Here is a 25,562-nt window from a genome sequence, read left to right as displayed (position 1 = left end):
TAGGTTTAAGTACCGATTCTCCAGATACTTAATGATGCCTTGTCTCTCACACACCCTTCCTTCTTTTCCCTTTTTCTCCCCCCTCTCCTATTTATTTCAAGTTTTCATATCCCCTACTCATAACTCCGACCATCTGAAGAAGTGGGCTGTGCCCACAAAAGCTCATGACACCATCTACATGTTTTGTTAGTTTATAAAGTGCTATCAGACCATTTGTTGTTGGTTTTTTTGCTGGATTTTTAGTGCAGCATCAGAAAACACTGGCCAACAAGGATGGTTTAAAACCAAGGTGCCATGCAACTTGGGGCTTTGCTGCATTTGTTTCCAGCTTTGCTCATCAAGGAAAGAGCTGTCTTGCAAACACGGCTGTTGCCTTAAAAACAACCCGGGGCCCAGCTCCCTCAGGAAAGACGCTGCTCCGAGCCACTCAGACCTCGCCGCGCTCCGTGCCAGGGCGAGGAACGGAGCAGAAACTGGCAGAGCTCGGGGGGGTGGGGGGAGGCGAGTGGACAGAGTGATACACCCCACCCTTTTCTGATCTCTAGGGCTTGCAGCCCGGAAGACAGTGGTGGGGAAGGGCAACCCCTCCCTGCCACCAGGTTTAGCAACATCCCAATTAAAGCAAACCCAAGCGCAAGACACTCTGGTGCTGAGTCTGCTGCAGCCAGAGGGCTCGGAAGACAGGGAGCAACAGAAAGAAAAGTTCTATTTTCCCTCCCACTCTGACTCCCTGAAAGATCACTGACTAAGGGCCTTTGGGATGAACCAGGGATGTAAAATCCCCAGTAAGCAGTTAACCAGTTCACCAAGTGGGATCCAGGCTGGGGACCGCTCCAGCCCAGCTAGAACAGCCCCCAGCTGGGGCTGGCGGCCAGCTCCCAGCCTCCATCGGAGCAGCCCCTGGCCCAACCCAGGCCCAGAGCAGGCAACGAGCTGCTCCAGCCCTCCCCCCCGGTTACCTGTAAGCATTAGGGATGTCAACATGTAGCTGACTACACAATTAACCAATAAGCTTCTGTATCAGGAGGTGGGAGCCTTTTAAGCCATGTGTATTGGTTCCCGTGGAGCTGCCTGCTCCCCACGCTGCTGCCTCTATCAGAGGCAGGCGGAAGCCAGCGCTCCTGGGGAGCCAGCTTTTAAGCCAGCACCCCGCAAGCACTGGCTCCCCCTCCCCCGTGTAAATGTGTCACTGCTAAAATTTCAAGGGGCGACATGTTTACACAAATGCCAGATAGTTAACATCCCTAGTAAGCATCACCCGGTTAGGCAGATGCTTACCAATTAACCTTTAGAATGAACTAATTGCGGTGTTTCTTCATCCAGCATTGAACCAATGGCCAGGAGGAGCGACTGTCCTGCCAGAGCACTAGGAGCTCAAAGGTTACTGCTTGGGCAATGCAATTCGCCGCTTTCCTTTACGACAGCTCACTTCCAGCCTGAGCCCCACCTAGCTCAATGCAGAGCCCGAAAGACCTGATCTGATGCCTAGAGGCGAGAATGAGCGTCTGGCTTCAGCACGTGTTGGATCAGACCCCAGATCTTCAACAGCAGAAGGGAGAGCACGCCCAAAGTCACGGCCCGGCCAACTCCTTTCCAGGCACTGTGGGGATTGTGAGCCAAGGAAGCTGCAGTCCCCGAGCACACAGATCTCTGTGGAGACAGCTGGCTTCTTGCCTCTCACAGCACAGCTGCTCCTATTTACTCTCCCTTCCCCACTTGTTGAAGCCACAGCGGAGACTCATTGGCTTGGACGGCCACCGGATCAGGCCCTTATGAGCTTGAAATGGGGCGGGATGTAAGTGCAAGGGGGCTGGGTTTGGATTGCCAGGCCCCTCAATGCGAGCAATCCCTGGAAACTCCGGAAGATCCACCCACACAAGCCACTGCGCCGTTCCTTTATTTAAAGGGATATCGACTTTAAAAACCATCACTTCGGTCAGCCACTGGTTTACGTGCAGTTGTAAGAAATGTTACGTTGCAAGTGACCTCTCCATTGTAACAAGGCTTGCTGGAATTCAACTGTATTTGTTTGATCATTCTGACAGATGTTGATTTTAAAGGATCTTTAAAAGAGTTTTATCTATACAAAATGTTCTCACTAGCATAAAATTATGGGTTTTCAGCTTTGTTTTTACTTTTATCAGTTTAAATTGTCAGACCTGTGGGAAAGTGCAGGGCAGACAATTACTGAAAGACAACAGATGTGGATTCAAAAAGTTAAAGCTTTATAACTGTGAAAATACAAACTGTCAACATGACATTCAAATATGCAAAGTAAACACCCTGGAATCCCATTAATAATTTCTCAAGCTGCATGCTGTGTTACTTTGCCCATCTGTAAATTTCAATTGTTGTCAATGAGAGAGAGAGAGAGAGAGAGAGATAAAAATTGACATTTTAACATTTATCAATACAAATCTAACCCTTCCAAGGCTACTTATAACGAGAGATTAAAGAGAAATATCATTCTCTATTTTTTCTCTGCTTTGTGCTTTTGTCAGGACATTCTGAAGTCACTTTCACTTTTTACCCTGTTTGGTCAGACTGTTTATGTCACTCCCTCCCTTTTTGGGAGTCTCATGCGGTAGGGTGTGGGGTGTGAGAAACTGGGAGGTGTGATTATTAACCAATCATAACATGTGGCAGTGGGGGCTACAGCAGGACTTGACAAGATTTCAAGCTGACAGTGCTGCTGTTTCCTTTCAGTGACCTTAAACATTCACTTCCCACAGAACACCAGCCCTGAACTCTGTTTAACTTCGAGAACAGGTACATTGCATGCAGGGCAAGCTCCCAACACCCTGTTCCAAAGGGATCGCCTGTAGGAGTGACAGGATCATGGGGGTGTCTGACCACTGGATTCAAAGGCTACCTACGAAGCAGCATGAGTCAGTCGTGAAGGCAGGCTCCTGTCATACGGAGACCGTTCTCAAGAATAGCTTACGTCAGGACATGTAAGCAGTTACCCGTCAGGCGGAAACCACGTTTGGTCAGTTCCCAACTGGGCCGACAATCAAGTGATCTTAAGCATTCGAGATCCAGGGGACGGGGAAAGACTCCACCCTCGCCCCCAGTTCTCTGTTTCCACTTTGCAACGCCCAGATCCACCCGTACGGGTGTGAGTGGACAGTAGAAGATACTCCTCTAATACAGCGACACTTTCCCAGCGACACCCTCCGGAGATTGCTAATCAGATGCACCTGGGGGCGGGGGGAGGGAGAAGAGAGCTCTTGTGCACAGAAAGGTGGACGGTCACTGGGGGTCAGCGGGCCCGACCCACAGGACTAGCCCCACAGCTGCTGCTGGAACAGCCCAGCTGATGGCACCGTGCCTGCTGCAGACTGGCATGCCGCAATCCCCCGGCTTCCCCACTCGCCTAGGCTGCGCTCAAGAGCTTACCGCGGGAAGGATGTAGGATTAAAACAATCATCATCATAAAAAGCCCCCTCCGGGCCTCCAGGAAGGATTTTTGTGTCAAATGCGATGGGCTGAGCCCTTCGATTTCCTACCCATCGGAACCTTCTCAATTACAAACCAAATCCCCGTTCCCCATCTGCTCCCGTGCGGCTGCACAGGGCCTGCAGCCGAAAACCTACTCTGCTCGCAAGTTCCATTAGCCCCTGACCTCCTTCCTCTGTCAGCATGTCAGGGAAGAGTGCGGAGGAGAAAGAGACAGAAGTGCAGGGAAAGAGGGAAGGGCACTTTCCTCCATTCAGTGTTAAATGCCCACAACCCAGCCCCGTTCCACATGCTGAGCCGCAGCCTGGTCACGCAGGGGTCAAGAGGTGAGGGCCCCAGAAAGACTGCAGTCCCTTTGGAAGCCCAGCCTCCTATTTTGGAGGCGCCAATAACATGGGGGCAGACACATGGGAGCCACAGACACCATTATTTGAGCATCTCCTGAGTCACGACAGGTTGAACCTCTCTAATCCGGCAACATCCATGGTCCGGCGTGATGTTACTTAGCCAGATGTCCACTGATCACAGAGGCTACGTCTAGACTGCCATGATTTTCCACAAATGCTTTTAATGGAAACGTTTTCCGTTAAAAGCATTTGCGGAAAAGAGCGTCTAGATTGGCACGGACACTTTTCCACAAAAGCACTTTTTGCAGAAAAGCGTCCGTGCCAATCTAGACGCGCTTTTGCGCAAAAAAGCCCCGATTGCCATTTTTGCCATCGGGGCTTTTTTGCGAAAAACAAATCTGAGCTGTCTACACTGGCCCTTTTGCGCAAAAGGACTTTTGCCCGAATGGGAGCAGCATAGTATTTCCACAAAAAGCACTGATTTCTTACATGAGATCGTCAGTGCTCTTGCGGAAATTCAAGCGGCCAGTCTAGACACAGCCAGAGTGTGGCCAAGTTTCCTGCAGTCCCATGAAGTTTGTTTACAGCCACCAGTCCTGGCGCTCAGTGGTCTGTGCTGTGATTTAGCTCTAATTGACGCCTAACTGTCTTCTAAGAGCCCAGTAAGCAGTGGAAGTGTTGGTCATGCTGCTAGACAATATCCACCTCCCCTGGTTCGGCACTAGAGAGGTTCAATCAATCTGTAGTGGGTTTGGGTGCTGGACCCAATACACATCGAAAGGGATGAGATTTTCAGAGGAGATGTACTTAGCATCCCTTTAAAGGCGTCTCAACTCTGGTGCCTCTCTGAGAAAACTCGAGTCCATCTAAAAATCATGGTCTTCACTTGTGTCTTCAGATCCAGTAGCAGACAAGTAAGGGGCCGTTTCCCTCACAGAATACCCGGCAAGGACAACAGATGGTCTGTCATTTAGGCAGGGCCTTTCCTTGGCCAAGGAACCTAAAGCACTTACATAAGAACGGCCGTACTGGGTCAGACCAAAGGTCGATCTAGCCCATTATCCTGTCTGCCGACAGTGGCCACTGCCAGATGCCCCAGAAGGGGTGGACCGAAGACAATGATCAAGCGATTTGTCTCCTGCCATCCCTCTCCAGCCTCTGACAAACAGAGGCCAGAGACACCATTTCTAGACCATATCCATGTGCAATTTACCATTAAATGCAGCCACCTCTGGGGTGGGGAGCAGCAACCAACTCGCACTAACACATTGCCCAGTAACAGGGAGGGGACAGTTTGGCGAGACAGGAGGCCAAGAATTTGTCTGGTGTCATTAAAACACAAAGACCCAGACCTGGCTGGCAGGCACAAACAGGGCCTGGAAAATGGACACACACACAGAGACTCACGTGGAGTCAAAGCACACTAGGGCGTACGCTTTCTTCTTCCTCCTACCAGGGTCAGGCTGGAAGAATAAGCTCCCTGCTGGTCACTGAACAAAGATACTACTCACAGTAGATTGATCAGCAGCTTCGATCAGCAGCTTACCAGTTCACAACAGGGACACATGCACCACCATTAGGTTTCAGAGTCAACGGCCCACAGAAAAGAATGGAAGCAATTCTCACCGCTAAGAGCTATTGCTTCAGACTGCCCAAAGATTTCGGCACACATTACCACCCCTGATGACATGCAGCTCACAGGGCGAAGGTTTACGGGGCTGGGGAACCTTTTTTGGGTCCGGGACTGCTGAAAAATTAGTCGGGAGCCACGCACAAGCCAAAAAAACCCCAAAACCCTTGAGTGAGAAGGAGACAGACACTCCCCACATTCCCCCTCACACATCAGCGCCTGCGAGGGCCCAGGCTAGTGAATTGCGTGTGCTCTAGCCGCACAGTGGATGGCTGGGGGGCGGGGAGGGGGAGAGAGGCCCCGACCACATCCAGGCGGCTCTTCCTGGCCATGGGGATGGTGCAAGGGGGGGGGGGAGGGGATGATGGGGGCGAGGAGCTGGCCAGGCCGCAGGTGGATCAGACCCAGGCCAAGGACAGGATAAGCCCACACAGGATGGGGCCCAGGGCAGGGTGTCCGGGGGGAGGGGGGGAGCGGATGCAGGGCCCAACAGAGGCACATGGGGACGCTGTCAGCAAGGAGCCGGCCATTGATGGCCTGAGGGCAGATGGGCTGGCCCAGGGACGGAGCAGGGAGGGGGCCCAGGACACGGCTGGACGGCAGGACGTGGGGCCAGGGACCCACTGAAGAGGCCGGTAGAAGTGACCGGGAGCAGGTCAGGGGCCATCTCAGTGAGAGCCGCAGGGGGCGGGCGGAGGAGGGAGAGAGGCAGGAGGGGCTGTCGGAGGGCGGTGGGGGGGGGGGGGGAGTTCACAGGCAGGAGAGGGAGGGAGGGGAAGACGGCAGGCAGCGGGAGGGAGCCCAGCCCCGGTCCCACGGGAGCTGGCAGGACACCGGGCAATGGGGTGAGCAGAGGGGCTTAGCCAGGGAGGAGGCGGAGGAGGATGGGCTCCAAGTGGAGGCAGAGCAGAGGGAAGGGGCAGGACGGGAGCCCCTCGGGAGGGGCTAGCAGGGCAGACAGAGCCGTGAGAACTCGGCGGAGAAGGGAGGGGGCTGGCGTGGAGCCACGGAGGGACTGGAAGTGCTGCCCAGCGGGAGGGGCGGAGGGCAGGGGCCCGGCATGGGGCAGGCGCCATCACACTCACAGCTCCGGACAGACTCCGACAGCATGTCCTTGCCCATGGACTGCGCATCCCGCATCTGGAACACAGAGGGGGGTTCTCGTCACACGCGGGGGCCGGGCGCTGTCTAATCCCAGACACCCCAACTCTCCCCTGCCACCTCCCAGCACCTGGAAAGAGCCCTAATGCCCACGCCCAGCAAGCCACACCCCAAATCCCACCCAGGCCATTCTTACACCCCGGCCCTCACCCCACACGCTGAATCCACCCACCCCCAGTCCCGCTGTACCTTGATCTGCTCTTTCAGATACTCCGCCCGGCCCATAAGAGTCTGGATCTGCGGGCGAAACACACACAGTCAGTCACCCGGCTCCCCGCGGCGCCACCCGAGTCACAGCCACGCCCGAGCCGGCGGCTAACGGCCATCTCAGGAGGTGGGGGACGGCTGGCAGCCTAGCGGCCGGGAGCCAGGCTTGGTTCCCTGGGAGAACGCAACATGTTTAACCTCAGGAGAGTCGCCCGGCAGGGACTGGAGGTGGGGAAGGAGCTGGGATCTGCAGGAGGCCGATCTGGACCAACCCAGCTCGATTAGTCCAAGGGAGATAGCGCTGTCTAGTGGTTAGGGCACTAGCCTGGCACATGGGGCAACCCACCATGCCCCGCAGCCCTTGCAGCTGCCCAGGTTTGTGGGCTTTGGATCATAGGAAGAAGCCAGGGAAGGGGAGGAGGCTGCTCCTTCTCTCTCCAACTCCAAGAGGCAGAAGGGGGGCTATGGGGCTGTTCTAGAACCGAGAGGCAGGAAGCGCTTCCTTCCATCTCCCGCCCAGGTTCACACCAGATCTTCCCTGATGCAGGGATCTAGCGCAGTGGTCCCCAACGCGGTGCCCGCTGGGCCATTTCTGTGCACCCGCCTAGTGATTGGGGCCAGCCTCGCCCCTGGGCACACGGCACAGGGGCGGCCCCACCCCCGGGCACACAATGCATGGGTTGTGCCGGGCCTGGGCGCGCAGCATACAGGCGTCCCCGCCCCTGGGCGCCCGGCAGCCCCAAAAGATTGGGGACCACTGATCTAGCTGCTGTCTCAGGTGAGCTCCCACCACGAGCCCCTCCCCTGGCTTCCACCCCGTCTCCTGGCTCCACCCCACCAGCTGATCTAGCCGGTGGCCAAGGAGCTCAGAGCAGGATTGCTCCTGACAGGCTCGCATTCCCCAGAAGGCCGCCCGCAGCAATGAACCGGCTGCCACACCCCTGGGGGGGGCGCGATCTCGCCCCAGGCTCACAGTGTCCAGCCAGGGGTCATCCCACCAACCCTCACCGGAAGGATGGAGGCGAATGCTAAAAACAAGGGTGCCGGTAACTGACCCCCCCCATTCGGCTGCCCCTTGGGACGTACCTCGGCGTGAAGCAGCTCCCGCCTCCGGCCCACGGGCTCTGCTGGAGAGAGGACAGGCAGCGTGAGCCTCCAGCACTGCGCAGAAGAGCCGTGTGCCCGGGCTGCGTGGCTGAGCGAGGTCCCAGCACGGCCAGCGAGAACCCCGCCACGGGCTGTAACTCACCAGCTAACATAAGCAGCAGCTCGCCCAGGCTCTGCTGGTAGAGATCAAGCGTGTCCGAGTCATCCTTGCCCTCCTCCTCCTGCAACGGAGACGCCAGGAGGTTACAGACAAGCGCACAGGCCCAGCCCTGCAGCACATCAGTGGCTGAGGACACGCAGGCAAGAAAGCGCAGACAGCGACTGTCCCGAGCACATATGTAGCCCCTACCAGCCGTAGATCCCAAGCACTGTACAGAGGGAAGGTTGTATCGTTTCACAGATGGGGAAACTGAGGCAGGCAGTGGTGGCATAACTTGACTGAGGTCACCCAGCAGGTCAGGAATTGAATCAAAGTCTCTGGAGCCAAGGAGAGAGAGATGCTCAAATGGACAGAGTTGGCAGCACAGGCCACTTGCTTCTGCGAGCGTGTGTAAAGGCGGATGCCTGTAATATTTCATGGCTACTACAGTTCATTTGTGTGGCTGTTCTAGGATTTCCAAGGGTTAGTTCAGGCGTTCATTGGCCCTGCAAGCAGGAATATGTCTGACAGCCCTCCATGCCTGGACACTTAAAGGGACAATGCAGATTTAAGTCCCTTTGAAGTTTGCTTCTGCCCATGCGGAGCTTAACAGCCCCTGGACTGGTAGAGGGGAGGGGGAAATCCAGACGAGAAAACGGAAACAAAGACCTTTGGAGTGGAAAAAGCTGAACCCCTGGAGCACAGGGGGAGACAGACACAGGGCTACGGGGAAGCCGACTGAACCCAGTCTGGGAAGCGGAGGTGTCTGGAGAAGCTAAGCCTACCTAAGCCAGCACAGATAAGCACGCAAGTGCTTTGGAGGGTAGGGTCATAATTCAAAATGACCTGGACAAACGGGAGAAATGGTCTGAGGTCAATAGGATGAAGCTTAATAAGGACAAATGCAAAGTGCTCCACTTAGGAAGGAACAATCCATTTTGCAGATACAGAATGGGAAGTGATGGTCTAGGAAGAAGTCCTGCTGAAAGGGATCTAGGGGTCAGAGTGGACCATAAGCTAAATACGAGACAGCAGTGGGATGCTGTTGCAAAAAAAGGAAGCAGATCTGATTCTGGGATGCATTCATAGAACCCTAAGGCTAGAAGAGAACTCGAGTCATCGAGTCCAGCCCCTTGCCCAAAACAGGACCCACCCCAACTCAATCATTCCAGCCAGGGCTTTGTCAAGCCAGGACTTAAAGGAGTGTGGTGAATCGGACCCGAGAAGTCATTCTTCCACTCTACTCTGTGCTGATTAGGCCTCAATTGGAGGATTGTGTCCAGTTCTGGGCACCACATTTTAAGAAAGATGTGGAGAAATTGGAGAAGGTCCAGAGAAGAGCAACAAAAATGAGGAAAGGTCTAGAAAACATGAGCTCTGAGGGAAGGCTGAAGGAATTGGGCTTGTTTAGTTTAGAAAAGAAAAGACTGAGGGGGGACATGAGAGCGGTTTTCAGGAGTCTAAAAGGGTGTTATGAGGAGGGAGAAATATTGTTCTCCTTGGCCTCTGATGATAGGACAAGAAGCAATGGGCTTAAACTTCAGAAAGGGAGGTTTAGGTTGGACATTAGGAAAAACTTTCTACCAGTCACGGTGGTTACACGCTGGAATAAATTGCCTCGGGGGGTTGTGGTATCTCCATCACTGGGGATACTGAACAGCAGGTTGGACAGACACCTGCCAGGGATGGTCTAGATCAGTGGTCCCCAACATGGTGCCCGCGGGCGCCATGGCACCCACGGGGCCATTTTTGTGCGCCCGCCAAGTGCTCGGGGCTGGCCTGGCCCTGGGCACGTGGTGCATGCGCTGTGCCGGAGCTGGCCCGGGCGCATGGTAAGCGCCGGCTCCGGGAGCGCCGCGAATTGGCCGCTCGTGCCCCGGGCGCGTGGCGCTTGGAGGGCGATGGGGGGGGGGGGCGCTGGCCCCGGGCTCACGGTGTTTAGGAGGAGCGCCGGCCCGGGCACGCGGCACTTGGGGGAGGAGGGGACGCGCGGCGCTTGCAGGGGGTCCCTGCTCCCCAGCACACAGCTATGGGGGGGGCCGCCCGCCCCCTGGCGCCCGGCAGCCTGTAAAGGTTGGGGATCACTGCTTTAACCAATGCAGCTTGGCGCTGAAAGCCCCAGGTCTGATCCCTGTGGAGACTTCTGGTCGGGACTCCATACAGGGGCGGCCCGTGGCTATAGGCCGACTCGGCCGTCGCCTAGGGCGCTGCCTTCAACGGTGCCCTGTGATGACATCATGTGGCGCCCAGGGCGCCCGATGATGACATCACCCCATTGATGGCCATGCAGGCGGGAGTGCGGCTCGTGTGTTCCGCCTGGGGCACCAGCTGCTGCAGCCCACCTCAGGCCGCTCCTAACTCCATATGTACCTGGCCGCTTTGTTACATGGTGTCAGGGTTCAGGGCTAGCTTCACCTTTAATCCCTTGTTCTGGCCAAGTGCACCCCCCCCTTTGGTATCAGGCCTCTCAGCTGGGTGGAATCCCAGGAGTCTCCACTTGGACCAGATCTCAGCCGCAGACCCCCGGGGCCCCACAGACCCTAGTGGGGTTGGCCACCTACAGAGCGTCCCTTTGGGAGCTGTGGCTGGTGGGAAAACCAGAGCCTCAAAACCAAGTATTGCCCTTTCTCTCGCTGCCCTTTGCTCTGCTATGGAGACTGAACAACAGCTTGTTCCCATGCAGTCACTGAACACTAGAACTGGAAGGGACCTTGAGAGGTCATCAAGTCCAGTCCCCTGCCCTCACGGCAGGACCAAGCACCATCTAGACCAGTGGTCCCCAACCTTTTGAGGTTGTCGGGCGCCAGGGGGCGTGGCCGTTTGCCCGCCGGGCGCCAGGGGGCGGGGACACTAGGGCGCCCGGGGGCGGGCCCCCCCCTTGACGCATGCCCGGGGGCGGCCCCCCTCTTGCCGCTCGCCCCCCCCAGCTGCGCGCCCGGGGGTGGCTCCCCCCCAGCTGCGTGCCCGGGGCCGGCGCTCCCCCCCCGCCGCGTGCCCGGGGCCGGCGCTCCCCCCCCCGCCGCGTGCCGCGCGCCTGGCGCTCCCCCCGCCAAGCGTGCTCCCCCCGCAAGCGCCCGTGCGCCATGTTCCCGGGGCCAGGCCAGCCCCGAGCACCTGGCGGGCGCATTGAAATGCCCCCACGGGCGCCATGGTGCCCGCGGGCACCGTGTTGGGGACCACGGATCTAAACTGTATTAAAAAAAAAGTGTCACACCAAGCTGTGAGGAGGGGACTTTGTCCTGATCGCTCCCCCAGTCACCAGGCGAAGAAACAGCTCTCAGGATGGGCAAAGAAAACTGAAGTCACCCCATTCTGTCTGGCAAGAAACTGCTTCTCAGTAGAGAATGTTGTGGAATCCGCATTCTATGATCACTGTCATTACACTTTCCCATCGTTTGACTGTGTGATCTCTGTCTGGTTTGTAAGCTGTCTAATTAATTTTGCTAGGTGTAAATCAATTAAGATGGTGGGGTCTGATTGGTTAGGTAATTTTGTTATGATTGGTTAGTAAAATTATACTAAAATAATTGGTTAAGGTCTAGCTAAACAGGACTCAGGTTTCATTATATAAACTGGGGTCCAAGGAGGAAACCAAGAAGAAGATTGGAAGTAACAGAAGCAGAAGGAAAGAAAAGCTGGAAGAAGACCAGAAACACCAAGGCTACGTCTACACTGGCAGCTTCTTGCACAAGAACTGTTTTGCACACGGGTTCTTGTGCAAAAGGTTTTCCACAAGAGCGCGTTCACACTGCCATGTGCTTTTGCACAAAAGTGTCCATAGCAGTGTGAACGCTCTCTTGCGCAAGAAAACTCTAATGGCCATTTTAGCCATAGGGGTTTCTTGCACAAGAAAAATCAATGTTGCCTGTCTACACTGCCTTCTTGTGGAAGAGCTCTTGCTCAAGAGGGCTTATTCCTCATGGGGAGAGGAATAACTCTTCCAGAAGAAGCCCTGTTTTCTGACGCTGTACTGTAAATTTACTTGTGCAAGAACACGTGTGCAGTATAGACACCCGGCAAGTTTTTGCGCAAGAATAGTCCTTCTTGCGCAAAAAGCCTTCAGTGTAGACGTAGCCCAAGAGAAGGGGGAAAGACCTAGAAAAGAAGAACTCATCTGCGAGAGACAGCCTAAGACCAGAGAGACTAATATTGCCTGGCCAACAGGGGAGGTCTGCCTGCACCCGGATTGGTGAGCATGACACTGTGTGCTTAGCAGGTGTATTCTGCTTGTTTGGGAATTGTCAGTGAAGCGAGGAGAAGGGTATTACTGTGTGAGGCTCTTTCAGCGGCTAAAGATCCTGCAAAATCCACAGGAAGATGCGTCCTGAGCCCTAGGAATTGGGTACGGGTGGGTGTGTAAGTTAACAGGGTTGCACCTTGAGCCCTAGGAACTGGGTAAAGGTGTGTGTCCCTACAGCGTGGAGGGGATAGAGAAATGTGTGCAGGTAACAGGGGAGCCATTGCTTTCCCCCCACCGGTTCTAGTGCATTGCCACTACATCTTGGATTGAATGGGAGCCTTGGGTAGAACGGGGCAGGCGGGTCTCTGCTCTCGCGCCAGTCCCGACAATGATGTACACAAATCAGACTGTGCAGCAAAGTTACGTTCAGACAGGGTCAGATTAGACATGTAAGCGACTAGTCGAGTGACTGCTCAACTACTTGCTTCTCCTGCCCTCGCTGCTGCTGTATCAGAGGCAGCAAGGGGGGGGGGGGAGGAGGCTGCAGTGTGGGAGTGGGGGGGGCAGAGCTACAGAGGTCCCGGGGGCGGTCCCGCAGCAGCTCTGCGCTTGAAATACAGTATGAGCCTGGCTTCTGCATGCCCGTTTCTGCCCCTCTCCCAAACGTAGCTGGGTTGCTAGTTCGCCGAGGGCTCTTGGAAGTCAACACAGAACCGCTGCTGCACCAAGTCCCCCCACCCACCATTTAACCAGCCAGCAATTGTGGCCCAGGGACCAACTGGTGCCTTCTACAGCGTCGCTTGCTCTAGGTTTGCTACGAAAGAACAACTGGCAGCAAGACAATGGGCTGAAAGAGATCTGCAGGCGAGGCGGATCAGTTTTCCCAAGGCAGGGAATATACGGGAGGGCAGTTCCCTTATGGCTGGACATTGGTGCAAATTCGACAAGAGGAAGTGATGTAGTGGGTGATGTCACAAGGAGGGACTATTTCCTATTGGCTGGAGGCCTGGGCATTAGAACTCCTGGGTTCTTTTCCTGACTCTGCCACTGACTCGCTAGGTTACTCTGGGCAAGTTCTTTCACCAACCTCTGCCTTAGTTTCTCCATCTGTAAAATGGGGAGAATGACATAGCCACTGCATACATTATTACTCAATAACCCGTCTATGCCCGCCCCCCGATTCCTCCCAGGCAGTGACCTTCTCAATTTTTAACTTGGCCCCTGTTAATATAACATAGCGGGCTTCACTCCATCTCTAGCCTTCTCCACCGTCAATGTGCCCGGGGGCTCGGAGGGATAGCCATTTCCCGGCACTGTGCTGCTTTCCAGGACAAACCACCCCCTCCCCTTATCCCAGCCAACGTAGGCTAGTGAGTGGGCCATATGAGTGGCCTCCACCTCAGTGGGCTGCAAGCTGGTCTCCCGGGATAGAGGAGCTTTGCCAATGGCGCTCGCGTACTTGGCGCTGGCAGCGGGAGCCGACTGAACCGCAGAAGAGCCCAGCTTGGACAGCCATTGCTGTGTGCAATCACCACGCCCCTCCCTTCCCCTGCCCTCATGCGACGTGTGTGTCACGGCAGCTGTACAGATAGGAAAAAACCGCCGTGGATGGAAACCAGCGGAGTCCGGCAACCCTGGGCGTGGGCACCGGCAAACAAACATCTCGTGGGCCACGCACAGAACCCCCCCAACCGCCTTGTCCCCTAGGACTCACCTTTGCGATGGCTGCCGAGGCCACCTCCAGCGCGGCATACAGGCGGGGTTTGTCCCTGGCCATCTCTGCAAGGAGATTTCCCAAGAAGGGGTGAGGCCGAATACCCCACCACCAGGGAGGGAAACTCGGATTCACTCCTGCAAAGCCAGGGGAGACGGAGCAGCCAATCCGCTAGGAGCATCGCTGCAAGCCCCGCCCTCCCATGTGGAGTCAGCATTCTCTCCCCCTTTCAAGCCCCTGGTCACATGGTACAGACTAGATGCGGTGTCGTTCCCCCCCAGGGCAAGCGGTCTTGGGCCCATCCCTGGGGTGGCTCGGCCCATGCAGGGCGTTACCTCGGAGGATGTTCCGGGTGGGGCTGCCCTGTTGCAGGAGGGTCTTGTTGTTGGACGTCACCAGGGCCTTGAGCTCCTCCGCTCGCGAGATGTACTGACCCACCTGAGGAAAGCAGGGGAAGGCCTGGAGCCGCAAGCCCTGAGGTGCCTGGCACGTTACCCCCTGTCCGGCTGGCCCCAAGGACACAGCACTGGTCGCTGGCTCTCACAGGAGGGGGTGTGGAGGAGAACGGAGGCAGCAGGTGACCAGATCGCCAGATACACCCACAGATAATGCTGGGCCCACTGTTCCATTGGCCAGCCCTCCTTTAATTCCCAGCTACTCCCTCCCCTTCATACCCATCCAACCTACCTCCCCTGCCAGCCTCACCCAGCCCATCCAACCAGCTAAGGAAATCGCTCCACCCTCCTCCTCACTCGGAGCATCTCACAGCCTGTCGTGTATTTATCCTCACCCCCCGCAAGAAGTAGGGCAGTGCTATTACCCCCACTGTGCAGCTGGGGAAACTGAGGCAAAGAGCCTGGCCCAAGGTCACATGGAGTCTGGCTGAGCAGGGACTTGAGCGCTGGTCTCCCAAGTCTCCAGGTAGCTCCCTAACCACTGGCCCAACCTTGCTCTCACACTGACCTTTGACCTGATCGCTTCCTTCCTCCGCGCGTCAGTTTCATCTGCAGGAGATGACGTGATCAGCGTTCACCCTGACAGTGCCAGCCCCCGGCCCAGAGCGTCTCCCCTAAGTCTACTGACCCTCAGCACGTGGCATCCCCCCTTCCAGGACACCTGGGGGGCAGGGAGCCGCGCCCGTGCCCTGGCCTTTTTTGGCCCGCATGGAGCTCCTTTACTTAAGGTGAGTCTCCAGACCTGGCGGGGTTGAGGTGGGAGGAGCCACACTCTAAATACTCCCATTTGCCCTCCAAACCAGAGTGTTAAAGCAACCCCAAATCCCCACACCATTCCCAGATCCCAGGCTCAAAAGGGACTCGGGGAGGGGATCTTTACAATGAAGCCAGTTGCCCCTGTCTCCAGTGCCTGCTGGGGGCAGCGTCCTGATGGGGCCCAGCCATGGGGGAACAAGAGGCAGATGGGGGAGTAACAGGGTTAGTCACTCACAGTGTAGGGCAGGGACAAAATACTCCAGGGCCTTGCAGTAGAGCGAGAGGGCCGCCGCGGGGTCTGCCTGCTGATCCTTCTTTACAGCTTCCACGACCAGGGCGGTCTGGCACAGAGAAGGCGGCAGGGGAAGGGGTGAGGGTCTGTGCAGCCTCACAGAGATCAGGCTTGGGTCTGCGACCCCACCGTGGTGCCAGGGGGAGCAACCTCCCAGACTCACCGCTTTGCTCAGGCTCTCGGAGCTGGGCATGTGCTCCATGTCCACGAAGGGGTGGGCGAAGAACTCCTCGAAGGAGATGCGCTGCTGCGGGTCCCTCTCCAGGAGGCGCTGCAAGAGATCCCGGCACTCCTGGGAAAGCCGGGGCCGGCTGGGCAGCTGGGGAGCAGAGAGAGGCAACAGGCAGCTGCCCACGGTGCCTTGGAATGGCTGAGGCCTGGCCAGCTTGAAGGAGCGAGGGTCACCCCTGCAGACACCTCTGCCCTTGCATGGGAGGGGGGTCCAGTGAGGCTCCCTAGATCTCCCAGCCAGTCCTCCCCTGCCCACCCACCGATGGCCTCTCACGCCTGGATGTGTCGCCCCAAGGCTGCTGGATCAGGGCCCGACGACCTCGCAGTGGTGCTGGAGGCAGACACCGGGCCCCAGAGCCCAGGCCTGCAGCGGGGGCCCTGGAGCCAGCAACAGAGCAGGACACAGCTGCTCCTTCCCTGCAATGCCAGGGCTCCGCAGGCATCAGCCCCTGCCAGCTGGGGCCAAGCACAGGGGCTCCACTCTCTGCCGGGCTGCACCCTCTCTTGGGGCTTTTAGTTATCTAGACACAATGCTGCTGAACCTCACATCTGCCTGGGTCCAGGTGAGTCCACATCTGCCAGGGGGGAGGGGGGGCCATCCGGCCCTGTGCCACCCCCTGCTTTGGGCATGGACTCTCCTCGAGCTGGGCAGCCCCCTCCCGGCCTCGCTCACCCACCGGCCCGCTGACCGCAGGCCTGCCAGTGGATGGCAGAGGCACAAGATGGGGCAGGCGGGCGAGCAGCAGAAAGGCTGGGCGGATGATCCCTGCCCCTCTCTAGCTGTCCCGAAGAGCCCCTCTAGGGCAGCGCTGCCTGGTGCCATTGGACGGCCCCAGGGGGCACAGCTGGACTCCGCCCAGCACCGAGGCGAGGCAGGTCGAGGCGGCCGGGGAAACGCACTGTGATTCCTCCAGATGATGGGCAGCACAGGAAGGGGAGACAAGATCATCTCCATGCGGGTTCCTGTGGCCACAGCCATGTGACTTGCCTGCGAGAGTCATTTCCCTCCCCTGGGGCACTCTGCTTCGCCTGGAACAGATCTGCTGTGTGATAAGCCCTCGGGCTGCCCTCCGGCAAAGCCAGGCACGTCTCTGCCTGCCACAGGTGGAGGACAGGCACTGGTCTGGTTTTTAAATGGGGGATTGCTTTGAGGAGCAATAGGCAGTAGGGATGTTAATGGTTAACTGGTTAACCAGTTACTGTTCACCAGCAGGGGCAGGAGCAGCCTCCTGCCCACTGAGGACAATGTACATTTTCATGGGTTAACTAATCAAATGGGATTTTACGTCCCTGCTAGGCAGAGCCATCCTGAGGTGTGTAGGGCTGATTACAGGGACTCAGGCCTGCAGCCTGCTCCAACTCCAAGACCCAGCTGAACGCTGCCCGGTCCGACAGACCACATGCGGTGAGATCGCGCTCAGACTCGGACAGCAGCTTTGCCAACTCCCGTAGCTGGTGTTTCTGTAAAGCCCCAGTTCCTGGAGCTAAACTTTCATTTTATTAAAAAAACAAACCCAAAAAGCCCTAGCCCTTCGGTGGGGGAGGAAAAAAGCTTGAAAGTGTCAAGTCATCCAAACCAGGAAAGAAACCAACAGAACGCAGCATGTGTTAGGGTTACCAATCTCTTGATTTTCAAGCTCCTCTCACAATTTCTTGGGCGCAAGTGGTGTGTTCTGAATAGTGATGAAAGCGATTAGTCGAGTCACTACTCAACCAGTCGCTTCCCCCTGCTCCTTGCTGCCTCTAATACAGAGGGAGGCGGGGGGGAGCCGGCTTAAAAGCCAGTCCCCCACAGCACCATCTCTGCAGGGGGGGGAGAGGGGAGCAAGGGAGGCAGAGGAGCAGTGGGGGAGCCAGTGCGAGCCTGGCAGCTCTTACTACATTTAAAAGGCAGAGCCACAGCAAACCCCCTTATCAACTTATCGAACCGTCAATTAGCTTACTAACTGCTATTTAACACCCCTAGTGCTAAACCCTCCGGGCTGGCAAAACTGGAGGTCGTCAAGCCAAAAAACTGCAGGTTGTTCCAACTGCCTTTCCCTGGGTTACACCCAAGCTTATGTAGAGGATTCTGACACTCCACACTGAACTACCTTTGACCTTTTTCTCTGCTCAGCCAATACAAGATCAGCTGTTTCCACTTCTGCTTAGAGTCAATTTCACTTTTGATCCTAGTCAGTTTCACTTTCAAGCACCAGGCGGCTGACCTTGCAGGTGCCTCCTGGGAAGGCTGCTGGTTTCTAAATCCCTCCTTCCCTTGGAAGGAGTTTTTCTAACCTCGCAGAAATATTTCTACGGCTCTTAGGTTTGGTAGAAAGGTTTCAGTGGGATTTTAAACACAGACTCTACATTTTGGACCAAATTTGACCAAACACTGTTTCTTTCCCGTCATTGTCCTCCTTAGATCAATTGTTTCTATGATTTTCCCACGCATCTGGGACTGGCTCATCTCCTCAGCTTCCTCCCCATCCCTGTCTATTGTTTTCCCCTTCCAAGGTCTTATATGGCTTGTTTGCTCTTCTCCCGTGTCTGCCCTTTCCTTCCCCCTGAAGCCCTCTCTCTCAGGCCCGAACTGCAGGCCGAGGACTCTAGACCACACAGTGCTGCAGGAAGAAGCAACCTACGGAGCAAATCTACATCAGCAAGGACTGTCTGCGCCCGAGGGACACTCGCTCCTGCCACCCGGGCAGGCTCCGCAGAGAAAGCCACCAGGGTTTTGCCTGCCCTGACTAGTTTGTTCCATTCGAACGATGCCGTCAGCTGGTTCAGAGCACTTCCAGTTTGCCAGTCCTCATTCCACATGCTCAGGTACCACCCCCTCCACCCTGCCCTGAGACACCCTGGCTGGCCCAGCGGCGTTACCTCGATCACGCGGTTGCTGCGGATTTTCTCCTCCAGCTCAGCAAATGATTTGGAGAAAAATGGCGGCCTCCCGAACAGCGCCTCTGGGAGGTGGAAGAAACATGGCGGGTGAGTCCTTCCGTACAGGATGCGGGGAGCGGCGGCTGCCTCATTCAGCACAGATATGCAGCTCAGACTTGGGGGCATCTGGTGAAGGGAGATGGAGTGATCCCCTCCCCCACCCCAAGTTCTGAAGACTCCCCAAGGCTGTTTCTAATGGAAGGGCTCGTACAATGACCTTAGGTGGTCTTTGTTGGGGGGGGGGGGGTGTAAAAATCAATAGGTTTGGAATTGCCTTTTTGCATTGGAGGTTAAGAATTCAGCCACAGCAGGCACTGCCCTTGGACTTGTTTTTTCCTTTTGTTTTGTAGTTTGGGATGATAGGGTCTGGTTGAGACCAGTATTATGTTTTGATATATATAACCTTGCTCTCTATCTGTTCTGTAGCCTAGGAAACCAGATAAGTACCGGGCTGCTCTACCTTGTTGTGTCTCTAGCTTATCCTCATGGGATCTGCATAACATCTTTAGGGTCAACTTCCTTGTAATCTCTGTGATTTGTTAGTTTGCAGTAGAAAAGTGTTGATTCAATTAGAAATTCTGTAAATAGTAATTAGGGATGGGTATAATTGTATTCATTATTTGCTTATTAATATTCAATTCATGGGAGTTAACATTACTAAATAAGGCTTTAGGAAAAGTAGTGCTAGACACGTGACTTAACGTACTAAAATAGATAAAAGATTCTGACTACTGCCAGGTTGTTGACAGTCGGACATTGTGTTGAATGTCCGAGGGAAATGTGTGTAGGTTGTCTCTTTTACCCCATCCGCTCCTGGGTCTCCTGTTTCTTCTCTAACAGTCTTATAGTTCAGCCACTGGACTGGGTCTCTATAGTTCAGCCACTGGACTGGGTCTAAAGTCCTGGTCTACACTAGGACTTTATTTCAAAATAACCTGCCTTTATTTCAAACGAATAAGTAGAGCATCCACATTACCAAGCCCCATTATTTAAAAAGAAACGGGCTGGTTATATTGAAATCTGTGCTCCTGCTTTCCTCTGGGAATAAGCTAGTTTCAAAATAGTTATTTTGGGAGTTATTTCAAATATAGTTATTTTGAAATAATTTCCTAGTGTAGACGTGCCCCAAGAGACCTGGCTTTCGTTTTTGCTTCTACCACACACTCCCTCCTTCTGGGTGACTTGGGAAAATTATTTAGACCTTGATCCTCCTACAGCCCTATATTTTGGGGGGAAGGAGGGTTGTATCCACATCCAGTCCGCGCTCTGCAAACAGGCCTGCGGCTATAAAGCGGATCTCTGCAAACCTGTAGGGCTCAACTAACTTCCATTGAAATCAACAAAACCTTCACAGATCTGGGCCTTTGTCTCCATGCAGCCCAGTTCTTCCTGAGTTGTCTGAGGCCGAAGGCTTTGAATTAAAGACAGAGCAATGGGCTCACGGCCCCACCGCTACCGTATTGCCTGGCAGCTGTGCAGGATTGCTGTGCCTGTTTAAAGGGCCCATGGCTCTGGTCCCTGTCAGGGTAGCACTGTGGCCAGGAGCCATTTAAAAGGATCCTGCTGCCTGAGCTGCTGCCTGGAAATTCAGTGGCATGGGCAGCAGGATAGAAATAGAAAGCAGCCAGATGAAGTCCATGGGCCGCATCAAAGTGGTAGGTGGGCCGGATCCAGCCCCTGGGCTGCATTTTGCCCAGCTCTGGGAGATTATCTAGACAACTTCAGATCTCCTGGGGTTTGCCCAGCACTGCATGCAAGGTGCGTAATGGCAACGCTACGAGAGCCGTGACTCCAGCAGGTGCTGCTGTGATGCACAGGCAGCTAGAAGGCAAAGGCCGACGAATCCGCCCTCTGCAAACAGACCGATCCCGTCACCCACCAGTGCACAGGCAGGGAGACCCACCATAGAGAATGACTCCTGTGGACCACAGGTCTACGCGGGCATCATACTGCCGGCTGCACACCATCTCGGGGGCCATGTAGAGCGGGGATCCTCGGAGCACGTGCTTCTCGTCCCACGGAGACATGTACTGCGCAAAGCCAAAGTCTGTGGGGAGCAGAAAGAAGGGGGGAGGGACAGGCAAGGGGACGTGAGAGGCTGCATTAGAAGCTCTCTAAGGGCGGCTGGCTCAGGGGACGGGTCAGGAGACACAGAGCCTTTCACTCCATTCCGATCCAGCCTGGACCAAGAGCGCCTCCAGTGGTTACCACCCTGGCCTGCGTGGAGCCAGTCCAGCGACACTGGAGAGTTGCCACCAGGCGCCTTATTGGCAAAGGATCCAAGGGCCGAACGGAAGCCGGAGGCAACCCCCCATGGCTGGGGGTCAGCATGCGAGGGAGCCAGCACGCGGCCACCTGGACTCAGCAGAGCCCACAAAGGGGTTTTCCCTTTCCAGACAGGGAAACCGGGGCTCTGCCCCATCCCCGCTGGGGATCGGAGACCTCCCTTCCCCTTAAATCCACCCACCTCCAGGCTCCTGGGGACCATCAGCTACACGGGCACCAGATTCCAAAGCCCTTCATCAGCAGGACAACTCCCCCAGGGAGCGAGGCCTGGGACTGACACGCCCCGCAGCCCCTTGCCCGCCTCCAAACCCACCTGCCAGCTTGAGATGAGGATTCTCCAGGGAGCTGAGGAGAATGTTCTGAGGCTTCAGGTCCAGGTGGGAGATTTTTCTGTCGTGGAGGAACTTCAGGGCCCAGGCTGGTAGGACAAACAGGCCCAGGTGGAGTTGGAAGGGCCAGCACAGCACTATCCCCATGCAGAGGTGGGGGGTACGCTAGGCAGGGGGAGGCTTTGCCTTCTCAAACCGCTCATCTGGCCCCGCCCACGCTCCGCCCCCAGAACACCTGCTGTAGGCGTCCTGAGGGTGGAGTGTCGCAGACCCGAGGGTGCCCGCCCTCCCTGTGCTCCAGGCCCGGGAGGCTAGGCCCTGCACCCGCTTGCCCTCCCTGTGTTGGGACGGGAGTGCGGCATGCTGCCCACTTCCCTGTAGTGTGGGAGGTGGGCAGGATAGGGGCGGAGCCTCAGAAAAAGGGGTGGGGCTTCCCACCCTCAGACCTACCTTTACCCACCACCCATATCCCCATGCCAATCTGCTGCTGCTGCCACTGCCCCCCCTCCAAAACTCCACTTCCTTGAACAGCTCCACCCAAGTCCTCCTGCTTCCCCACCCTCATCCACGTGCTCCCTGCTTCCCCCCGGCATCCAGGATCCCTGGGCATGCGTCACAGGAGCAGAGGGATCGCACTAGAGTCCTGCACGAATTCCAGCACAGGGCCACTCTAGTCAGTTTCGCAAAAGCTGCTGCAACTAGCCCCGTAAGGACTCGGGTTCTGCAGCCAAGGGCCAGCGGGAGGGGTGGGCCAGGGGTCCCCTCACCCAACTGCTGCAGAAAGAGCCGCGCCACCTTCTCTGGGAGTATCTTCCGCATCCGGATGAAACGGGAAAGGTCCCCGCCAGCGCAGAACTCCATGATGAGGTAAATGTTGTCACTGTCCCACTGCAAGACACACACACAGTCCATCCCGCCAACAGGGGCTGGGTTAGCTTGTAGCCACATGTCACAGCACAGGGACTCCTAGGTGGGGGTACCGGCCTTTGCCTGCCTGGATCCCTAGGCACTTACCATGGAAGCCAGCGGGCTTGCACCGGGCTCAAGTATGTGGCCAAGCATTGGTCAGGTGCCTCCTGCCAACTGGTTCATGGAGCCAGCCGGGGAGTTGGTTCAGGGGGCCCCTTGCTCCAACACTTCAGTCACACGTCCCCCCAGGACCCCTCCAAACCCTTAGAAAGCTGGAGACCCCCAGTAGCCTTGCAACCCCCCCCTTCTCCTACAACTCCTCCCCATTGCCCTGGCACTGCGGCTCTTCACCTGGAAGTCCTTCAGCTCCACAACATGTGGGTGGCGGATGGTCTTGAGGATCTCGATCTCCGTCAGCAAGTTCTCCACCGATGCCCGGTTCAGGCTCTTCTTGTTCACGCACTTGATGGCCACCACTTCCCTGGTGTTCTTCTGGAAAGGGAAGGGGAACCATGCGGGGAGAGAATCAACATCCAGAAGCTTCCCACGGGATCTCGAAATCCTGAGAACACCCATCCCGATACTCAAACACCTGCCACTGACACGGTGTCTCAGCCTTAACCCCAGAGCGGGGGGCGTGTTTCACTAGACAGTAGCACCACTAACCATCTTGGGCACTAGCCCTGGGCCTCAGGAGCCTTCTCATGCACGAGGCATATGCAATGACGGGATGTTTTGAGGACTGATGGTTCAGTGGTTAGGACCCTACACGGAGACCTGGGTTCAAATCCCTGTCCCGCCCCAGGCTTCCTGCATAACGGTGAGCAGTCACTGAAGGTCTGTCTACATGGCACTGGAAACCCAGGTCTGTAGGACACCGGCTCACGGACTCCTTGTTTTCAAGCCCTTGCTAGTGCGTTCACACTGCACTGTGAACCTGGGTTTACAATTGCTAGACGGGGAGCCCCCTGCCATGCTAACACACTAGGTAGGCCCATAGACTTTAAGGTCAGAAGGGACCATTATGATCATCTAGTCTGACCCCCTGCACAGTGCAGGCCACAGAATCTCAACCACCCCTCTTAGAATAATCCTCTCACCTATATCAAAGATATTGAAGCCTTCAAATACTTTGAAGGACCCAACATGCAGAGAGTCCTTCAGCTGTGATCTGTGCCCAATGCTACAGAGGAAGGCGAAAAACCTCCAGGGCCTCTGCCAATCTACCCTGGAGGAAAATTCCTTCCCGACCCCAAATATGGCGATCAGCTAAACCCTGAGCATGTGGGCAAGACTCACCAGCCAGACACCCAGAAAGTTCCCTATAGCAACTCCTATCATCCCTCCATTGACCTATTTTCAACTGATAATGAATGGTCAATTAGTTACCAAGATCATGTTATTTCATCCAACCATCCCCTTATCATAGAATCATAGAACTGGAAGAGACCCCAAAAGGTCGTCAAGTCCAGCCCCCCGCTCTAGGCAGGACCAATCCCATCTAAATCAACCCGGCCAGGGCTTTGTCAAGCCGAGACTTAAATACCTCTAGGGATGGAGACCCCCCTACTTCCCTAGGGAACCCATTCCAATGCTTCACTACCCTTCTAGTAAAATAGTTTTTCCTAATATCCAATCTGGACCTCTCCCACCACAACTTGAGACCATTGCTCCTTGTTCTGCCACCTGTCATTACTGAGAACAGCCTCTCTCCAGCCTCTTTGGAACCTCCCTTCAGGAAGTTGAAGGCTGCTATCAAATCCCCCCTCCCTCTTCTCTTCTGCAGACTAAACAGACCCAAATCCCTCAGCCTCTCCTCGTAGGTCATGTGCTCCAGCCCCCTAATCATTTTGGTTGCCCTCCGCTGGACCCTCTCCAATGCTTCCGCATCCTTTTTGTAGTGGGGGGCCCAGAACTGGACACAATACTCCAGATGTGGCCTCACCAAAGCAGAATAAAGGGGAATAATGTCATCTCTGGATCTGCTGGCAATGCTCCTCTTAATGCATCCTAATATGCCATTAGCCTTCTTGGCTACAAGGGCACACTGTTGACTCACCTCCCTGACCCCTCCACTCACCCTCCCTCTGCTGGGCCCGCCCCACCCTCACACCTCATCCCGCCCAGGGCCTGGATCCCCAGAGCTTGCTGGCTCAAGTCAGACTGATGTGGGGAGGGGGTGCAAGCAGGACTTGCAGAGCCCAGGCTTAGGGTACAGTGTCAACATACCCTTAGCAAGTGTCATTGTGCCTCAGTGCCCCCCCCCCATTCACTAGGGATAATGGCATGGCCAGACCCCACGAGGGTGTGGCAATAAATACATGCAGGAGGGGTGCACAGACAGTGTGGTAATGGGGCCCTGTAGGATCCAACCCCGCATCAGCCAGGCCTCCTGAGACCATCCCACATGGCAGCAGAACCCAGAGGAGCCACAGCGGCCAAGGGGGCAGCGCTGCGGGTGGGGGGCAAGAGGAGGGAGGAGTCAAGCTGGGGTTGGTCCTGCCTCGGGCGGGGGGCTGGACCGGATGACTCCTGAGGTCGCTCCCAGCCTAGGCACTGCCCGGCTTAGGGATGGGGGGGGGGGGGCGCTGGAGCAGGAAACCTCGCGGGGGCGGAGAGCCCCGACGCGCCGGGGGAGAACAGGGGAACGCCTTGCCGCAGGATCGTCACCCGCCAGCCTCGGCCCTTCCCCGCGAGGGGGGCGGGGCCCGCGGGGGGGGGGGTACCTTGCCGTAGGCTTTGTACACGGTGGCGTAGGTGCCGCTGCCCAGCCGCTCGGTCAGGATGAAGTCGGCCAGGCGCGGCGGCGCCCAGCCCGCCCCGGCCATCCCGGCCCGCTCCCCGACGGGCGGGGCCGGCCGCCCGCTTCCGGCTTCCCTTAAAGGGGCCGCCCGCCCGGGGCAGAGCGGAGCCGGAGACCCCCCCCCCCCGGCGGTGCCGGGCCGCCCCCTGCGGGAGCAAACCCGGAGCGAGGCCCCGCCGCGGGAGCCGAACCCACGGGCCCCGCGTACGCGCGTGGGCCCCGGCTCGGTCCCTGCTGTCAGCGGGGCGCTTTGCGCAAGGCCGGGGGGCAGGGTGAAGGCGGCTGGCCGGGGGGGCTGGACGCGAACTGGCGAAGGGGAGATCTCATGGGGGGCTCCTGCCGCCGCAGCGAATGCGGGTGTTGTCTGTGAGCGCAGCAAGTCAAACACGCAGCGATTTGTGCATGAGCAGCGTCCCTTTAAGACGGGGTGGGGAACCTCAGGCCCGGGGGCCGGATGCGGCCCGCAGCTTGCCTGGATCTGGACCCCCCCGAGGCTCAGGGCCCCCCCAGCATCAGGGAGCCTATGCTGGTGCTCCAGCCCCCTGTTGCTGCCCTGCGGGCTAGTGAGCACGAAATCTACTAGCCTGCCCCTCCCCAGGCTCTGGTGTGCCAGGGGAACGTGGGGAGGGTCTTTC

The 25,562-nt window shown here is 56.6% G+C and overlaps 1 protein-coding gene across 1 annotated transcript in view; it reads right to left on the bottom strand.

Moving 5' to 3' along the window:
- The window catches only part of ULK3 (unc-51 like kinase 3), a 28,789-nt gene extending 3,837 nt beyond the window's left edge, over positions 1-24,952 (bottom strand). The window contains exons 1-15 of the mRNA XM_075897413.1: positions 24,851-24,952; positions 22,476-22,616; positions 21,983-22,103; positions 21,200-21,304; positions 20,504-20,647; positions 18,541-18,623; positions 15,611-15,766; positions 15,391-15,496; positions 14,908-14,948; positions 14,280-14,382; positions 13,945-14,009; positions 8,054-8,132; positions 7,891-7,931; positions 6,787-6,834; positions 6,522-6,576 (exon numbers count right to left, since the gene is read on the bottom strand). Of these exons, the coding sequence (XP_075753528.1) occupies positions 6,522-6,576; positions 6,787-6,834; positions 7,891-7,931; positions 8,054-8,132; positions 13,945-14,009; positions 14,280-14,382; positions 14,908-14,948; positions 15,391-15,496; positions 15,611-15,766; positions 18,541-18,623; positions 20,504-20,647; positions 21,200-21,304; positions 21,983-22,103; positions 22,476-22,616; positions 24,851-24,952 (1,390 nt within the window). The remainder of the gene's footprint in view (positions 1-6,521; positions 6,577-6,786; positions 6,835-7,890; positions 7,932-8,053; positions 8,133-13,944; positions 14,010-14,279; positions 14,383-14,907; positions 14,949-15,390; positions 15,497-15,610; positions 15,767-18,540; positions 18,624-20,503; positions 20,648-21,199; positions 21,305-21,982; positions 22,104-22,475; positions 22,617-24,850) is intronic.
- Positions 24,953-25,562: the final 610 nt, after the last annotated feature.

Source organism: Pelodiscus sinensis, chromosome 14 (assembly GCF_049634645.1).
Source record: "Pelodiscus sinensis isolate JC-2024 chromosome 14, ASM4963464v1, whole genome shotgun sequence".
Taxonomy (NCBI): domain Eukaryota; kingdom Metazoa; phylum Chordata; order Testudines; family Trionychidae; genus Pelodiscus; species Pelodiscus sinensis.
Note: the sequence above shows the minus strand (reverse complement) of the source record. Positions and strands in the feature narration are given on the sequence as shown.